At 37.7% G+C, this 18,493-nt stretch overlaps 1 protein-coding gene across 1 annotated transcript; it reads left to right on the top strand.

Annotated features, from left to right (window-relative positions):
- The first annotated feature begins 4 nt into the window (after positions 1-4).
- On the top strand, positions 5-16,940 carry UTP15 (UTP15 small subunit processome component). The gene is made up of 13 exons (XM_043591937.1): positions 5-180; positions 3,530-3,702; positions 4,932-5,024; positions 5,123-5,307; positions 7,006-7,184; positions 7,761-7,886; positions 9,515-9,650; positions 11,745-11,829; positions 12,682-12,831; positions 13,780-13,881; positions 14,326-14,459; positions 14,637-14,695; positions 15,174-16,940. Exons 2-13 carry the CDS (start codon positions 3,613-3,615, stop codon positions 15,389-15,391), a joined length of 1,557 nt encoding a protein of 518 aa, XP_043447872.1. The 5' UTR covers positions 5-180; positions 3,530-3,612; the 3' UTR covers positions 15,392-16,940.
- Positions 16,941-18,493: the final 1,553 nt, after the last annotated feature.

Genomic DNA, 18,493 nt, shown 5'->3' on the forward strand with positions numbered 1-18,493 from the left:
TTACGTCACTTTTGTGCGACCGGCCAGGTAGTTCTGCCCTCTCTGTGTCTCGGCGGCGCCGTGTAGAGTCCGCGTGATCTTCCGCGAGTGAGCTTTAATAGTCCGGGTGGGGGCTGGCCGAATCCAAGAAATTCTCCTTGGACACAAAGTGTCCCGGCGGACCCGCGGGGCCTATCGGAGGTAGGTGAAGGCGGCTCCTGGTGGGCGCAGTCCGGACTCACGTCGGGCCTGCTTTGCTACCTCGCGTGCTCCTCTGGGGCTTCCCAGTCTTCGCAGACGGGCTGAAACTCTTTAACCAACCTCTCAGGATCCCCACCGCTTAGCTTCGACCCATATTTGCCCCTTCTACGACCACATTCTCGCTTGTGCACCGTCATTAATGCGCATCCCTTCGAGGCAATGGGCAAATTTCCATCTCTGTCTTTGCTAATGATGTTCCCTCGGTTTCGAATGCTGCCCTCACCCCGCGCGCTTGTGCTCATCTTAAGAGGTCAGTCTGTTTTGATCTTATACGTCAAGGCCGAGCTGAAATGCACTGTGAATCTTTCTGGGAGCCTCCCGGTTAGAATTAAAAATCTTTTTTGAGCGCTTAGTACTTTGTACGTTACTTATAGCATATATCTGTTATTCTGCGTCGGATTGTAGTAGTATCTATTCATTTACTTTCAGTTTCTCAGGCTCTGACCTGTCCCTGATCATTTTCTTATTCATTTTCACATCATTTCTTGCCTGCATGCCTTTGTATTGTGTCGTGTTCCCCCTCTCCCTCTCCTCCAGTGCTGTATCTCACTTTTATCTGGCAAACCACTACTACTCCTCACTTGTAAACATTTAAAGCTTTAAACTGTTTCTCTCGAGGCAGAGTTAGGTATTCCTTTGCCGATATTCTAGTAAGGGATGGCTTTGCCTGTATGCTAGTAAGGGAAGGAGCCGCAGGCTAAATCTGGGCAAGTGATGGTTTCTTTTCGCCTGCCAGTGAGCCTAGAATTGTTTTACAGGTAACTGTTTGCAATCTGTTTGATGCTAGGAAGCACTTTGAACCCGAAGTGAGTAAAATATTATTCCCCGCCTCCATAAATCTCATTCTTTTCATTTATAAACATAAAATTGTACTCATAATTATTAGGGGGGGGTAGTAAAAAATTGGGATTTTTTTTCTTGCTTGCTTTCTTGTAACAACATGATATTCTCCATTTTGCCTGTTGGTCAGCAAAGCTTAAGATATTTATCTTCTGGTTCCTTGCAGAAGAAGTTTGTTGACTCTTGCTGTGTGGTAATGTTCATATTACAGACACCATTTGTGATTTTAATTTTGTGTTTTTCCATAGAACCCAACACAATGCTTTCTTTCCTTCCTTCCACAAGTTTTCTTTGAGCACTTAAAAAAAAATCTTCCAGGTACAAAATGTTCAGTTTAGTAGGAAAAAGAGATCATTACAAATGCAATTTTACTATGCACAGTGACAGAAATATGCAGAGTGAAGTAGGATTAGTTCACAGAAGGTTTCCTGGGGGATGTGATTCTTGAGTTGAGCTTTAAATGATAAATAGCAAGTGGGTAGATGGAGATCATTCCTGGCAAAAGAGGACAAATGAGCAAAGAATGAGAGAAGAAAGAGAATGCTGTGTTAAAAGGGAGTAACAAAGAAGTGAAGCTGGAAAGGTAAGCAAGGGCCAGATCACATGCCATGTTAGGGAGCTTAGACCTTTATTTTCAGGCAAGGTTGGGCTTTGTAGCAAAAGCTGGATCTTGCTGATGGCTATTTGAAAGATGAATGAGGGAGTCAGGAGCCCTTATACTGCACCATATCAGTAGATGAGAAGATCTGACTAGGGCGGTGGAACTTGGTAGAGTGGACATGATGGAGGTTTAGAAAGATCTGGGAGGTAAAATCATCTTAACTACTTGGATGTTAAAAGTGAAGAGGAAGGACAAGTCAAAGCTGATTCCATAGTCCTAGATTCTGCCAATCACCACCTAAAATGGAGAATATTGGAGTGTGTGAAAGCACTGACCCATATCTGTGTTACTGAACATAGTATCTCCAGAGCCTAGAACAGTGCCCTATACAGTGTAGGTACTTGAATGAACAGAAACATTTCCTTCCTTTTAATCATTGATTGCTGTGTTTCATCAAAATAGCCTTTAGCATATGCCATCCCTATTCATTTTGGTATTACTCATGCACTGTTACCAGGCTTTTTGGGATAGACAATGAGTTGCACCACTGATAACATGAATCTCTTTTACAGCTGAATAGTTCTGGAGAGATGTTTTGGCTTAATTCTATGTTAGTTAAAAGTTTTAATTCATTTTTATCCTACTGTTTAAAAAAATATATATATATTTATTTTATTTTATTTTATTATTTTTTTTTAATTTTTTTTTTCAACGTTTTATTTTATTTTTGGGACAGAGAGAGACAGAGCATGAACGGGGGAGGGGCAGAGAGAGAGGGAGACACAGAATCGGAAACAGGCTCCAGGCTCTGAGCCATCAGCCCAGAGCCCGACGCGGGGCTCGAACTCACGGACTGCGAGATCGTGACCTGGCTGAAGTCGGACGCTTAACCGACTGCGCCACCCAGGCGCCCCTATATATATTTATTTATTTCTTCTTAGAGATGGGGGCAGAGAGGAGAGAGGGAGACAGAGAGAATCCCAAGCAGGTTCCCCTGTCAGCACAGAGCCCTTTGTGGGGCTGAATCCCAAGAACCAGGAGAACATGACCTGAGCTGCAATCAAGAGTTGGACACTTAATGACTCAGCCACTCAGGAGCCCCTTTTCTTAAATTTAATTTTAAGCTTCTTTGGGTTGCCTGGGTGGCTCAATCGGTTAAGCATCCAACTTTGGCTCAGGTCATGATCTCACCGTTTGTGAGCTCGAGCCCCGCGTCGGGCTCTGTGCTGACAGCCCAGAGCCTGAGGCCTGTTTCAGATTCTGTCTCCCTCTCTCTGCCCCTCGCCTGTGTGCACGCACGCTCTCTCTCTCTCAAAGAGTAAATAAACATTAAAAAAGAATTTAAAAAATTTTTAATTTTAAGCTTTTCCATTAGAATACTAGCTTTGTTTTCCTTCTTGGTATTTCTAAGGCTTTCAGGAAGTCAAGACCCTAGACTGTGTTCTTACAGATTGAATGTTATCTTAAATTTGGTTTCAAGAAACTTTTCTATTTGCAGTTTCACCTTAATGCTTTCTGTTGTTAAGAAATAAACAATCCAAGCCAGTGCACTTCTGCTTTGGCTACTGGATGAATGGTTGAGCCAGACTTACTTCCAAGTGTTGTAAATTGGCTAGTTAGATGTGAGAATATTTGTGTACAGCTTCTGTGTATAGCTGAGTAGAGGGTGCACTCTGGTAGTCCTATCTGTATTCTACCTGCTTCCTTAAGGTTGTCTCTTCTGTGTTATAATTAAATGGTTTATTGGTCACTAATCCTATAAGCTACCACACAGCCTTTTGAAAAGACACAAAGTGAAAGTTATACAGGTTTAAGAATAACGTGTATTTAAAATGTTTTCTTTTTCAGACATAAAGCAGAGTCACTGTAATTATTTCTAACATCAATTTCAAACTATTTATTCTTGGATAACAGTCCAATTATATGAAATTATGGCTGGTTATAAGCCTGTAGCTATTCAGACGTATCCTGTACTTGGTGAAAAAATCACCCAAGACACCCTGTACTGGAACAACTATAAGGTAAGTGGAGACAGTAACGAGGGGGTTGTACTGATGCTCATTTCTCCAGCATATGTTATACTTTGGATACTCTAATAGAGAACTAATAACTAAAAGGAATCAATCACCAGTTCATAATTTGGGTAGAAAATTAGGTAGCTGATGTTTTTTCTTAGAATTTTTTATAAAAGTCCCTACTGCTTAATCATTTTAATCGTACAAGGACCTAGCGCAGAATAGATGATTAATGAATGCCAAATGAATTAAATCTTAGAATTTGAATGTCATGCGAGAAAATTTTTTTTGCCTTTGCAAAACTAAGGAGAAAGTGATGCAGAATTAATTCTGCTAGACTATCCTTAAAAGCTTGAAAATTATTTTTTTTTTAAAAGATGAACAACTAAATAGAAAAGTGGAAAAAGATTGGGATTGGGAGGTTAATGGAACAGGAAATTTAAATGACCAATAAATGTATAAAAGAGCTGTGGCTTCACTCATAAAGAAATGTCAGTTACCACAATAATTTGGATACTACTTTTCATCTGTTATATTGGCACAAATGAAAAATTTTGATCACTGCTACTTGAGGGAGGAAAATTGATGCAGAATTTCTGGAGGGCAGTTTCACATTATCTATCGTGATAAAAATACCTTTTGGCCATGTAAGTTCCACAGTTTGAAACTTACCCAAAGATTACAGTCCCCTAAATTTGCTGAGATACAGGTATATAGATGTTGATTAAAGTATTATTTGTAATGCTAGAAATTCTGGGAAAACCTGTGTCCCTTAGTAGCGGACCGGTAAAGTAAATTATGATGTACCCTATAATGGACGGCAAAGCTATTGATCATATGAAAAATTAGCTGAGATGTGTAATTGAGTGAAAGGAAGCGAGGTTCAGAACAGCCTGCATGGTGTGATCTTTGTGTCAGTTACAGAATACATGGTTAAATGTATGCTGGCACAGGCATAACTTTTTCTCCCCAGTAATAATCACAGAAAACTCCACAGCTGAAGAGAAAGAGTGGAGTATGGTTTTCCAGCCATATAGTTATTTACTTTAATGACAGCCAGGATGGTCTGGGTGATGTTATTTGGACCTTTTTTGCTTTTTCATACTTCTGTATTAGCTACAACCTAGTAAATGTTACTAAGAACAAAGTGAAACGATCGAGTAAGAAATTATGTAATGCTTGAACAGTCTTACCAGTTGTAACTCTGTTAATACTTTGTATTTTGTTTTGTTAAGACCCCTGTTCAGATCAAGGAGTTTGGTGCAGTGTCAAAAGTAGACTTTTCTCCGCAGCCTCCATATAATTATGCTGTCACAGCTTCCTCGAGGGTAAATATAATACTACATTTATTTTTCTTTTGTGTCTTTATATGTACTACTGATCTAGAGGCATTTGGTTACGTACTGTGTTTTTTATCTTTTCATAGATTCACATTTATGGCCGATATTCTCAAGAACCTATAAAAACCTTTTCCCGATTTAAAGACACAGCATACTGTGCTACTTTTCGTCAGGACGGTAGACTGCTTGTGGCTGGCAGTGAAGATGGTGGAGTTCAGCTTTTTGATATAACTGGGAGAGCTCCCCTCAGGCACTTTGAAGGCCATACTAAGTAAGAGCCAGTGTTTAAAAATTTAAAAACAATTTTTTTTTAACTGAGGTATAATTAACAAAACATGTTCGTTTCAGTTGTATGTTCGATATTTGTATGTGTTGCAAAATAATAAGTCTAGTTAACATCTGTCACCATATTGTTACAGACAGTTGGTTTTTACGTGTTCTTTGTTGTTTTGTTGTTGTAAGCTTTTTTGGTTTCTTTTTTTTGGGGCTTTGAATAAAAACATAGAGAAGTTCTGTGAAGATTATGTACCTGTATATACTTTATTTCATGATTGTTCAAGGACAGAGTGCTTAATCTAGGCCAGTCCTATGGTCCAGTTTGATGGGGCTCATGAATTCTGTAGAATTGTTTGTGACATTTGAAGAAATGTATGTTTTTCCGGGAAGATTTCCTATAGCTTTCATGTGATTTCTTTTTTTCTTTTTTTTTTTTTTTTTCAACGTTTATTTATTTTTGGGACAGAGAGAGACAGAGCATGAACGGGGGAGGGGCAGAGAGAGAGGGACACACAGAATCAGAAACAGGCTCCATGCTCTGAGCCATCAGCCCAGAGCCTGACGCGGGGCTTGAACTCCCAGACCGCGAGATTGTGACCTGGCTGAAGTCGGACGCTTAACCGACTGCGCCACCCAGGCGCCCCTCATGTGATTTCTTAGTGAGTTCTGTGATCAGTCAAGGTTATAAACCACTGATCTAAAGGCACCTCACAACTATGAATGAGAACTCTATAGGCTGAACTATAGTGGAGGTCCTCATTTTGAAGGCAAGTTGGAAGGTTGATTTTTTCTTGTTGAATTTAATATTTTCCCCTTGATAAATGGTCAGGGCAATTTTATATTATAACTTCATATCAGAATTACCACTTTCAATTCTGACATTTGCTACTGATTTAAAAATCTGAAGTGTTTTTTACAGTGTATTATCAGGAAGGTCTTTTCTCATAAGTGAAACATTTAAAATACAACAAATTCACTTAACATGATCCTACTTAGTGTCAAGTCTTCTTAAAATTTTGTAAAGAACTCCCCAGTTTGAAATATTTTTTTTAAGTAAGTTTATTTATTTTGGGAGAGGGGGAGAGAGAGAATCCCAAGCAGGCTCTGTTGCTGTCAGCACAGAGCCTGACGTGGGACTCGATCCTAGAGACCGTGAGGTCATGGCCTGAGCTAAAATCAAGAATCAGAAGCTTAACTGACTGAGCCACGCAGGTGCCCCTGAAAATTTTTTTTAAGTGTTTATCCATTTATTTTGAGAGAGAGAGAGAGAGAGGGTGTGAGTGAGCGGGGGAGGAGCAGAGAGAGAATCCCAAGCATGTTCTGTGCTGTCAGCGCTCAACCAACTGAGCCACCCAGGTGCCTGTCCCCCATTTTGAAAGTTTTTAAATTAAAAGTACCTTTGCTCCAACATTTAGAACGTTTACCTTTATTGAGCAGTTTTGTAGAATTGTTAACATATAGAAAATAACTTGTAAGGCTGTTGAATATTATTAACTTCATAGTGTAAGGGTATTTAGAATTTTAAATTGGGTTAGGGACGGATATCTGTTTTAAAGATTTTTCTCTCATGATTTCCCCCTACAATTACTCCCTAAAACTGAGCTTTTTTTTGTTATTTGGGGAAAAGCAGAATTTTATGTTTTATGTTAGTTTTTTTTCTTGCTGTTTAACATATTGATCCTTAATTTTTTAGAGCAGTTCATACAGTCGATTTTACAGCTGACAAATATCATGTGGTCTCTGGGGCTGATGATTATACGGTTAAATTGTGGGATATTCCAAACTCCAAAGAAATTCTGACATTCAAAGAACATTCTGATTATGTGAGGTGTGGATGTGCTAGCAAACTGAACCCAGATCTCTTTGTAACAGGTTGGTGAACTGTTTTTCCCTCCTGAAGTTGATCATTTTATTGCGATATAATTTGATGCTGCTTTGGGACTCTTTTGGGATAGAGCAATGTAAAAAATTTTATAAAGGAATATGTTTCTGTTTATCCAATTCTTTTTCTTCTTTTGATGATTGTTCTTATTGTCTTCCAAGTGTGTTTGGAAACATAAGGCTTCCTTGAAAACATGAGTGTCTGAACTATGGTTTAGTACTCTGGTTTTCACAGAGCCTCCAAGCAGCTGAGAAACAAAGATAATGGAGTTCAGTCTTTGTGGGTGCTTGTGCAGAGGTTCCCATGTGATTGAGTAGTGACAATAACTTGAAGATGGGAATAGTTTAAGATCCTATATGATATAGTATGGTATAGTAATGCTTTTTCAGAAATAATCAGTGGTCCCAGAGTTTGTAGGTACTTTGTCATCATGAACATACATATGTGTCTTTAAATTTTATGTAAGCCCTTTCTCCTTTTCAGATTTGTTTGCATACACACACGTATATTTAGTTTTTGTTGATTTGAGTAACGAAACTCACCTAATACCAAAATTGACATTTTAGGGTCATATGATCATACCCTCAAGATGTTTGACGCACGAACCAATAAGAGTGTGATCTCTGTTGAGCATGGGCAGCCAGTGGAGAGTGTCCTGCTCTTTCCCTCTGGAGGTCTTCTGGTATCAGCAGGTATTTTAAAAATTGCTTTTACCTATATAGTTGGTTTTGAGTCAGTTATGTCTTTATCAGTTACTTTTTATAATTTAATATTGTGCACTTGAATTACATACCTAGGTTTTGCTCAATTGATAAACAGGACAAGCAAGCAGTTATTATTTATTGACTACCTAATGTGAGCCAGGTACTGGGCTCTTACATACAAATTATTGAGCCTAGAAGTGAGTGAGTTTTCTCCCTATTTTGCAACTAAGGAAATAAATAAAAGTTTTTAAAGTAATTTGTCCGCGATAGAGTGGCAGATCTGAAATCCCAGAACTCGAGAGCCTGCATTGTGTATATAAGCCAGAAATCCAGGTTGTATGCCTGTTATTCCTACCTAAGAGGTCTTAGGTTGAAAGAGATCACAGTTCTTTCAATTCTAGAATCAGGCTTGTCTGTTTTTGTCTCTTTTGAGTGAAGTGACTTTGTCCAGAAAATAGCCAGTAGTTCTGGAGGAGGGTATAATGTGGCGTTCAAAAGGGGTCTTGGTACGTTTTTCATCAAGCTGGAACTGAGGTATTTTTCTGTAATGTTGATCCTAGAGCGTTTTCAAAATGAGAACTGAAGAAATAAATCGGCTTCTTTGATTTATCAAGTCAAAGTTAATGTGTTGACATTAGAATACAAAGGTGGTGTGTATAATTCATAGCACGTATATGGCTGTGTGTATAGATTTTTTTTCTTAATTCTAAAACCCGAATAGAAATTACCCTGTTTTGTACTTCTTCCCCAGTACCTGTTTAGTTTCAAAATAAATTGATGACATTGTCAGATGTATCCATTTTTCTTGATGTCATTTTGAGAAATGGAAACAAGCTGAATGGGGAGAATGGACACGTGTATGCTAATCTCCACTGCGTCACTAGTTAATTGTATGACCTTGGAAAATCCCTTAACTCCTGTAGACTTTGAAAATGAGAGTTTGGCTAGGATCACTTGTTTTAAACTGTGCTCTCATGAGCTGCCACATGCGGTGAGACAGGGACTATGAATTGGCTCCCAGGCCCGGTTTCCCAGGCAGGATAGGTAAGACCTTTGCTCCCCCCTCTCCAACTCATTCTTCAATTTTACCTTCTAGACTTCTGTGTAATATTTCATTGAAATAGAAGATGCTATAGTAAAAGAATTCTTTTTAAACTATTAGATTAAATTGCCTTTAAGGACGCTTCTAACTCTTAGAGTAGAAGTGATAGGGAAATTTTTCAGTTTTGTTAGGATTCACAAACTTTTTAGGAAATAAAACTATATTATTTCATTTCTGTAGTGACACGTTTCTTTTGCAGAATGATTTTATTACAATTTTCTTAAAATCCATTTTGGTTATACTTTTTATTATATTTATATTTATTGTAAAGTTCTGTGAACTTTACAGGTATGCAATAATTTTTCGTTGTAACAGTTCTTCGTGGTAGGAACTATTTGTTATCATCGGTTACAAACTCAATAAATGATAGAGACAGCATTGAAACTAGGCAGTTTTGCAGAACCCTTCACTTCACCTCCATGCTGTGCAGTGTCTAGTAAAGAATGCTTTTCAAATCTTGAAACTATTGAATGTAGAGGCAGAATTTCAAACTAATGACGATTTCTTTCTATAGGAGGTCGTTATGTTAAAATCTGGGACGTACTAAAAGGAGGACAGTTGCTAGTATCTTTGAAAAATCATCATAAAACTGTGACATGTTTATATCTGAGCAGCTCTGGACAGAGGTTACTCTCTGGGTCACTGGATAGGTTAGCATTTTCATTTTCTTTCCTTATTATTGGTATTGTAGAAATATTTACTGCTTGAGAAAATGAGTTATTTCTGCAGTATTTGTGATGAAATAAATGTTCTGTCAAATGACTTCTTTGAAAAGCTATTGAGTTGAAAATAGTTTTGACCTTTTATTTACAATACAGTAAACTTATTTTCTCACTTGACAAAATTTAGTGTGTTAACTTGCATACTTAAGGAATTTTATTGAACCATTTGAACGTTAATCTTAAAATAGTCTGTTATTCTGTGGCTTTAAAAAATCCTTTGTGTATATATTTGTATATTTTAAAAGATTTCTTCTGAGTGTATGTATACATTCTAGCTTATATTCTTCAAAACTTAAAATTGTATGTGAAAATTTCTATACTTGAACGTGATTCAAATATTCCTTTTTTATATAAGCATTAGTATTCCATTAGTTAAAGTTCTAGAACAGTGCTGGCCAACAGAAATAAGATGTGGGCTACATATGTAGTTTTAAATATTGTAGTAGCCACAGAAAGGCAAAAGGAACTAGGTAAAATTAATTTAATAATATGTTTCATTTAGTTCAATGTATCTAAAATATCATTTCAACGCGTAATCCGTGTAAAAATTATTACCAAGAGACTAGAGACAAATTAAGCATCCAATATGTGCCCTATGATGTGGTAATTTATAGTGATTAAAGTGAAATATAGTTTTAACAGAAAAATGTTTTAATACTGCCTCAGTTTTAAAATTAAAATAAGTTAATTAAAATCAAGTAAAATTGAAAATTTGGCTCTTCATTTTCATAACCACCCTTCAAGTGCTCAGTAGCATGTCGCTAGAACTATGGCACAATTCTTGTAGTTACTTACATTCGTTTGTTTTTGGTCATTTTGTTTCCATATTTCCTATTTTCACTATTATGGAAAGCCTTGGTTTTTCAGTATGCTTAATACATATTTTAAAAGCTAGAAAATATTTTAATTTTTTTTTTTTCAACGTTTATTTATTTTTGGGACAGAGAGAGACAGAGCATGAACGGGGGAGGGGCAGAGAGAGAGGGAGACACAGAATCCCAAACAGGCTCCAGGCTCCGAGCCATCAGCCCAGAGCCTGACGCGGGGCTCAAACTCAAGGACCGCGAGATCGTGACCTGGCTGAAGTCGGACGCTTAACCGACTGCGCCACCCAGGCGCCCCTAGAAAATATTTTAAACAGAAAGGAATTTATTATGTAAATAGGTAGCAGATTCTCTGAAATGGTGTTACTAGGCAATTTGGGACTCGAGTTTAAAAAAAAAGCTTTTTTTAAATGTATGTTTATTTTTTTGAGAGAGAGAGAGAGAGAGAGTGCAAGTGGGGGGGTGAGGCAGAAAGAGAGGGAGACACAGAATCTGAAGGAGCCTCCAGGCTCTGAGCTGTCAGCACAGAGCCCGACGCAGGGCTTGAACTCATGGATTGCAAGATCGTGTCCTGAGCTGAAGTCGGACGCTTAACCAACTGAGCCACGCAGGCGCCCCTGGGACTCAGGTTTTAGATGTGTCCCTCAAAAATCAAGTGTGAGTTGGCTCTGTTCACGGTTCTCAGCCCACAGTGACTTGTGTCTCCAAGAGGATGCATGGCAGCAGCTGGAGACATTTTGGGTTGTTGGCACCAGTTGGGAGTGGTGAGCTGCTGGCCTGCAGTGGGTAGTGGTTCAGGATGCTGCTGAGCTTCCTGCAGTGCACAGAACAGCCTCCACAACAAAGACTGATCTGGCCCATGGTGCAGAGCATGCTAACATTGAGAAACCCTGCTCTTTTGACTTCCAGTGGGCTTTGATACTTTTTCTTTACTCTCACGTGTCATCTTCAGGCTACGTTGGTTCGCTGTCTGTTCTTCTGGTGACTAGTCAGGTCTTTGTACAGACATGGCTAGTGCTGACAAATAGTTCAGTTGTAAAAGATTCAGTGATGAATTAGTTTGCAGTTAATGTTATTAATTGTTATTTTCCTTCATTGATGTGTAAAATTTAATGTTTATATATTTCTAAAAAGTAGAAAATTTGCATTTTATACTCCTTTCCAAGGTGATTTATGACAGACCTTTCCTTTTTATCAGGAAGGTGAAAATATATAGCACGACTTCCTATAAAGTAGTCCACAGTTTTGATTATGCAGCTTCAATTTTGAGTCTTGCACTTGCAGTAAGTATTTTTAGCCCTTTTTAAAGCTTTCACTAACATTGTTGAGTGAAACTGAAATGGAATTTTACAGTGTATCTTTGTATTTGAATAAATCTTATTTTCTTCTTGCCACATGAAATAGTTAAGACAGTTGCTATTATATGACTTGTCCCAGTAATTTAGTATGAATTGAGATTTAGGTCTTGTTCACCATACAGCTTCAAACTGAGTACAGCTGTAGGCATTGTTAACTCTAAAGACAGGATCTGGGAAATTGTTAAATCTCTTTTCAACACATTTAACTTAGGGTTAACATACTCTAGAAAGTCACATTGGCTCTCTGAGGGGGAAAAAAAAAGAGGAGAGAGAGAAGGAGATAACAAAGTGAATGTGCTTGTCTTTGTTGATGCTCTTTCTGGAATGTCCACTGTCAAGTTTCATGAGCCGTGGAAGAAGAGGAAATTTGAATACATCATATAGAAATCTGAATTAGAAGAGGAAAAGCTTATTATAAAATATTCTCTTGGCCAGACTGTGGAAAGTCATGCCATCATATAATCCTTTTCCTAGTAAGAGGATGTAGGAAAAAAATTATTTTAGAAGTTCCCCAAGATGTCATTAATTCTGTATTATTATACAAAGTGCCAGTGATAATTTACACTGGATATAACATGTTCTATCAGTAAAATCATATCCTGGAAGAAAAAATGATTTGTTCTGACTTTTTGCATAGATCATTGTTAGGCAAAGTATCTCTATCTGAATGGAACTCTTGTGAAAGTGCGGATAAGCTTTATAAATGGTGTTTTGAAGAAAAAGTAAGATAAATGATGTGTTAGGAATAGACTAACTTATATTTCTAATTGCTTTTAGCATGAAGATGAGACAATAGTTGTGGGAATGACCAATGGAATACTAAGTGTTAAACATAGGAAATCTGAAGCAAAGAAGGATTCTCTTCCCAGGAGAAGAAGGCCTGCGTATCGAACTTTTATTAAAGGAAAAAATTACATGAAGCAACGGGTATTTGTGTATTTCTTACATTTTCTTTTTAGATGGTGTAGTTTGTTAGAGTAGCCAACTCCGTCCCTGCACGTTACTGGAACGTGTAGTTCACATGGCATTTAGCTTTATTTTGCTTTTGTCTACATTAGCTCTCTCTCCAGATTGCTAGATTGGGAACATTATTAATAAGTACTGGGGAATAAGGAGTACTTTAATATCCTGGATCATTATAATGTTACAGTATTTTACTGTATTCAAAAACAGGGGCGCCTGGGTGGCGCAGTCGGTTAAGCGTCCGACTTCAGCCAGGTCACGATCTCACGGTCCGGGAGTTCAAGCCCCGCGTCAGGCTCTGGGCTGATGGCTCAGAGCCTGGAGCCTGTTTCCGATTCTGTGTCTCCCTCTCTCTCTGCCCCTCCCCCATTCATGCTCTGTCTCTCTCTGTCCCAAAAATAAATAAAAACGTTGGGAAAAAAAAAATTTTCAAAAACGATATCTTTCATATGGTATCTGATTGAATGTCCTAAACAACCCTGAACAGTAGCAGAGCCAGTTATATCCCCATTTGGCATCTGAGGAGATGGAGATACAAAGAAGTTACAGTCTATGTAGCATTTTGTTACTGGTTACCAGAGTTGTTGGGACTAGATCTGTTTCTCACATTCTTGGTTTCTCTTTCTGCTAGGTCACGTAGGCTGCCACGTAAAGAGAACTGAAATGAGTAATATTTGCCCAGAGTGAGGTGTTGTGTATATGTTATAAGTTAAGTCATAGGAGAGTTAATAATACATTGATGTGGCAAAGTATTCCATTTTCAATTAGTCTGCATTCTTGGCATATGCCTGGTATTTATTACGCAGTTCAGGGTCACCCTGGTGTAAAAAAATACCACTATGAAAAAATTTGTTTTCAATGCAACTCTATACAGAAACTGATTTTTCTTTATAAATTTGCTTTGTAATACAGGATGACATTTTGATCAACAGGCCATCAAAGAAACACCTAGAATTATATGACAGGGATCTGAAAAACTTCCGGGTCTCTAAAGCACTTGACAGAGTCCTTGAGGTAAGTGAGGAGCATGTATACATACATACAATATGCTGTGTGTATGTGTGTGTGTGTGTGTGTGTGTGTGTGTGTGTGTGTGTGTGTGTTTTAAATTTTATTTTTATTTTTAGTAAGACTTTAGTTTTTTAGAACAGTTTTAGATTCACAGCAAAATTGAGGGAAAGGTACAGAGATTTCCCATATATTCCCTGCCCTACACATACATAGCCTCTCCTATTACTAGCATCCCCCACCAAAATGGTACATTTGTTACAGTTGATGAACCCGTAAGGAGCATATTTTTAAAAGACTCATTTTATTACTTGTCTTGTGCATTACCATTACTCCAAACTGTAAAGATAAAAACCTATTTAACTTCGGTAATTGTTAGTGAGTTCCAAGACTATGATCTTTTTCCTTTGATGTCTTATCTGCTCGTGTTGACTCTGAAAATTTTTCTAGCCTAGTTGTACAATAAAGACACCTGAGATTACAGTTTCCATCATAAAGGAGCTAAATCGAAGAGGAGTCCTTGCAAATGCCCTTGCAGGCCGGGATGAAAAGGAAATCAGTCGTGTTCTTAATTTTTTGATACGGTATGTTTTATGTCATGAAACCTGTATTTTGCATCGGAAATCCTTCTTTATCTCAAATGAGAGACATTTACTTTTAGATTGACCTTTGTAGACAACTGAACGAACAATTCAGGAAATCTATTTTAAGGACCTTTTGGGAAAGATTACAAGTTTCAGTAAACAATTTTTGCTTTTTAGGAATCTTTCTCAGCCAAGATTTGCCCCTGTTTTGATCAATGCTGCTGAAATAATTATTGGTGAGTAGTTGTTAAAACCTGAAAAATCCTAGCATGCTTGCAACAATAGAGGTGTCAGATAATGAAATCAAATAGATTACAATATCTTGTTTTATCAATTCTCCAGTAGAGATTATCATGAAGAAAACAAACAACATTAGCAAAACAGTGCATTTTAAAGGAAGTAAAATGTTTACAGTAGTTCTGAATTGCTGAGAATAATTATAACTAAAGAACTTTGTCTTAGACATCACTAATGATGACTTTTTTAATGAGAAAATGAAATAAGAACCTCTACAGTTTACTTTCTGTAATTATTTCTTTTTGAATACATTTATTCAGTTGGACTGTTTGCTTTCTATAAATCATAAATTGTAAAATAAGTACAGATTTTTCAGTACCTTTGTAGGTAATATTTTTACACTTTTCCTAAACATTGGCTATTCGTTTATTGTTTAGAAAGATACTTACCATTAATGTGTTTTATTTCTCTTTCCAGATATATATCTTCCTGTGATTGGTCAGTCACCCGTAGTTGACAAAAAGTTTTTATTACTTCAAGGACTTGTAGAGAAAGAGATTGATTACCAAAGAGAACTACTAGAAACCTTGGGGATGATGGATATGCTCTTTGCTACTATGACAAGGAAAGAAAGCACTTCTGTGTGGCAGCATGCATCTGATGGATTTCTAGAGAACAAGAAGGTGGAATCATAGTGTCTGCTTAAAGAGACCTGTAAGAACTGCTAACTTGAAATCGATTTGATTCTATTAATTATTGGAAAGAGAATCTCTTTGATAGATTAAAAACTACCCCAAAACTATTCACAGAAGGAGTTTTATGGAAGAGACCTGAATAGCTATAATTGGAAAATAAGAACCTATTTTAAGACATGGTTTACCATGGTTTACCAAATATGTACTATATTTTGAATTATGCCATGGCATCTTCTGCTGGTAAAGATCTCCGTTATCTTGGTCATAGTGTATTGTTCACCTTGGACAAATTGATACTGATTTTAATACAGCGAAGTTGTGTATGAACATCTGGGCAGGCATTCAGAATCTGGAATGGGTTTCAGCTGGAATCCTGCTAAAGGAACAGTGCTTTATTTTGTATTTCTGTCCTGGAAAAACAACAACGGCAACAACACAACAAATGGCAACGACAAATAAATTCTCTCTTCACTCTCATCGGTGCCCTTGGGATTTTCAGGCTTGGCTCCCTCTGCTTGACATCATCATTTATCATGGGTCCCGTGTTCTGCTTCCACTGGTAGTGGGACTGCTTCTGCTCCAGTTGCAGCAAATCAGTGGCCAGCTCTGAACAGTTTAACTCTGAACTAGTTAGATATGTATTCAGAAAGTGTGAGGAGGCAGCTTTGATACCTAACAATTGTATTCTCCATTCCACATACTCTTTTTATTCCGTGAATCGTGACCATCCTTGTCAGAACAAGGTCTACAGATTTTAGTGGACCACGTTTTCTTCCATCTCGATATGTTGTTTTTCTGCCCAGTTTTCAGCTTGCCTCAGGTCAAAGGAGTGATAAAATTTGTCATTTCTCTTGTAAGAATTAGCCTTTCATCTTGTTGTGTATGTTTGGAGCTTATCTTGTAGCTCCCGACCCTTCTGAAAACCATTTTCTCTGATCTGTATTTATATTTTTATCTCTCAATTTCCATAATCATCTTGTGCTTCAGAACCCAAGCTAGAGTAGCTTGCTTTGGAAAATAGTTGTATTTTTTTTTAAGTTCTATGTAAGTCACGTTTTTTTATAAAGATATTCTTATTTTCTTCTTGTATTTCTGAGATGTATCAATTCTTGATGGATAGTTCCTGGCTAGTGAATGCTGGCACACACATTTCACACTGGCTACCTCTCCCGCCTTCCCATTCCTTTTCCACCTCATGTGTTAATTATCTGTAAGGAAACATGCCTTGGGTTAGAAGGACCCTTAGTTAAAGGAAGATTCTACAATGGGAATCTCCTCTTAAAATTTAGTTCTGTGAATTCAGATTTTTTTTTTTTTTTTAAAGCAGAAAAAAAATTTTCTGTGGTCTGGTAAGAGCCTGTGCTCAAAAATAAGGTGTAGTTTCCCTTTTATGAATTGACTTATGTAAACATACAGCACACTGGCTTATGAGAAACCAGGAGTTTGCTTCCCTGAGTAATTATGAGATTAGATGAGGTCAGAAACTGTCTTCATGTTGAAATAATTAATTTATTTAAATAAACGTCATATGTAAAGGCTTTTAAAAATACTTCTTAAGTATGGTGGTAATTTGTGTACTAGTAAAAATTGAGAGGATGAAATTCTGTCTAAAACTAGCTGCCATCAAGTGTGTGACATGTGATAAGGGTTTTCCCATATATTATTAGTTTTTAAATGTTTATTTATTTTGAGAGAGAGAGAATGCGAGCAGCGGAGGGGCAGAGAGAGAGAATTCCAAGCAGGCTCTGTGTTGTCAGCACAGAGCCTGACGCGGGGCTCAATCTCACAAACACTGAGATCCTGACCTGAGCTGAGATGGGGAGTCAAATGCTTAACTGACTGAGCCCCCCAGGCGCCCCTCCCATAAATTGTTTTATTCAGTTCTCATCACAACCATCCACTGTTGGTGTTCTCATTTAATGCTGAATTAGCTACAGTAGTTAACCTACTCTTAAATTCCCCAAGCTTGAGTTCCTCGTCCTCCTGGCACTGTGAACTGGCCTGGCCTCTGGGCCCAAAACTACTGCTTCCCTTTGAGAGGACTTCACTGAGTGCCGCAGTTCTTAGATGAAATATATAGTGAAGGTGAGTTTTTACATTCATTGGGACAAGTTAGTATTTGTTATTTAAAGTGTTTAAACACAATTGGCATGTTAGCCATATTATGGTATGTAACATTGGCCTTTGGATTCTAATTTAAAATGCCTAAATGATCTTAGACTCTTGAATTTTAGTTTAAAAGTACTTTATTTTTTTTTAATTTTTTTTTAATGTTTTATTTTTGACAGAGAGAGAGAGAGAGACAGAGCATGAGCGGGGGAGGGTCAGAGAGAGAGAGAGACACAGAATCCGAAGCAGGCTCTAGGCTCTGAGCCATCAGCACAGAGCCTGATGCGGGGCTTGAACTCACAGACCGCGAGATCATGACCTGAGCCGAAGTAGGACACTCAACCACTCAACCGACTGAGCCACCCAGGCGCCCCTAGTTTAAAAGTACTTTAACATGTTACTAAGCCTGCAAAAATATTGACATGTTCCAGAGAATTAAGGAAGTCACCGTACATTTAATTTATTACATTTATAAGAGTTAGGTACTTCGGAGAGCTTTGCTTGTTGGGTCAAGCATTTGAAGCGCTGTTTTCAAGAAAATACTTTTAAGTGTATAAATGTTAAGTCGTTTAAAGGAATTTGGATTGTAAATGGGTTTGTTTAAAGAAATTTAAATTTTAGTCTGTTCCACTTAAGTCTGCTCTCTCAAAGATGAATTAAAGGCCCTCTTGAAAGTGATTATTAAAATGTACTAGTCTTCTGGATGAAGTTAAATCTAAAACTTTAAGAAAAGTTTTCAAATGCTTGACTTTAACAAGTAACTATAAATTGTCTTTCCTAGGAACAAAATGTTCCCCTCAGGCACTAAAAGATACTTAATGGTAAATAGGTTACATGCCTATTTCCCCTGATTAAACCAACTAGACTAGGTGTGGTGTATCTGGCTCGTTCCCTGTGTAAGCGGGGGGTTGTAATTAGGATTTATAATCAAATTCTTGATCTAAGAAAATGTGGGATTCAAAGAATGCTGTTGCGGTTATCAGCAGAGGAAGC

Source organism: Prionailurus bengalensis, chromosome A1 (genome assembly GCF_016509475.1).
Source record: "Prionailurus bengalensis isolate Pbe53 chromosome A1, Fcat_Pben_1.1_paternal_pri, whole genome shotgun sequence".
NCBI classification, from domain to species: domain Eukaryota; kingdom Metazoa; phylum Chordata; class Mammalia; order Carnivora; family Felidae; genus Prionailurus; species Prionailurus bengalensis.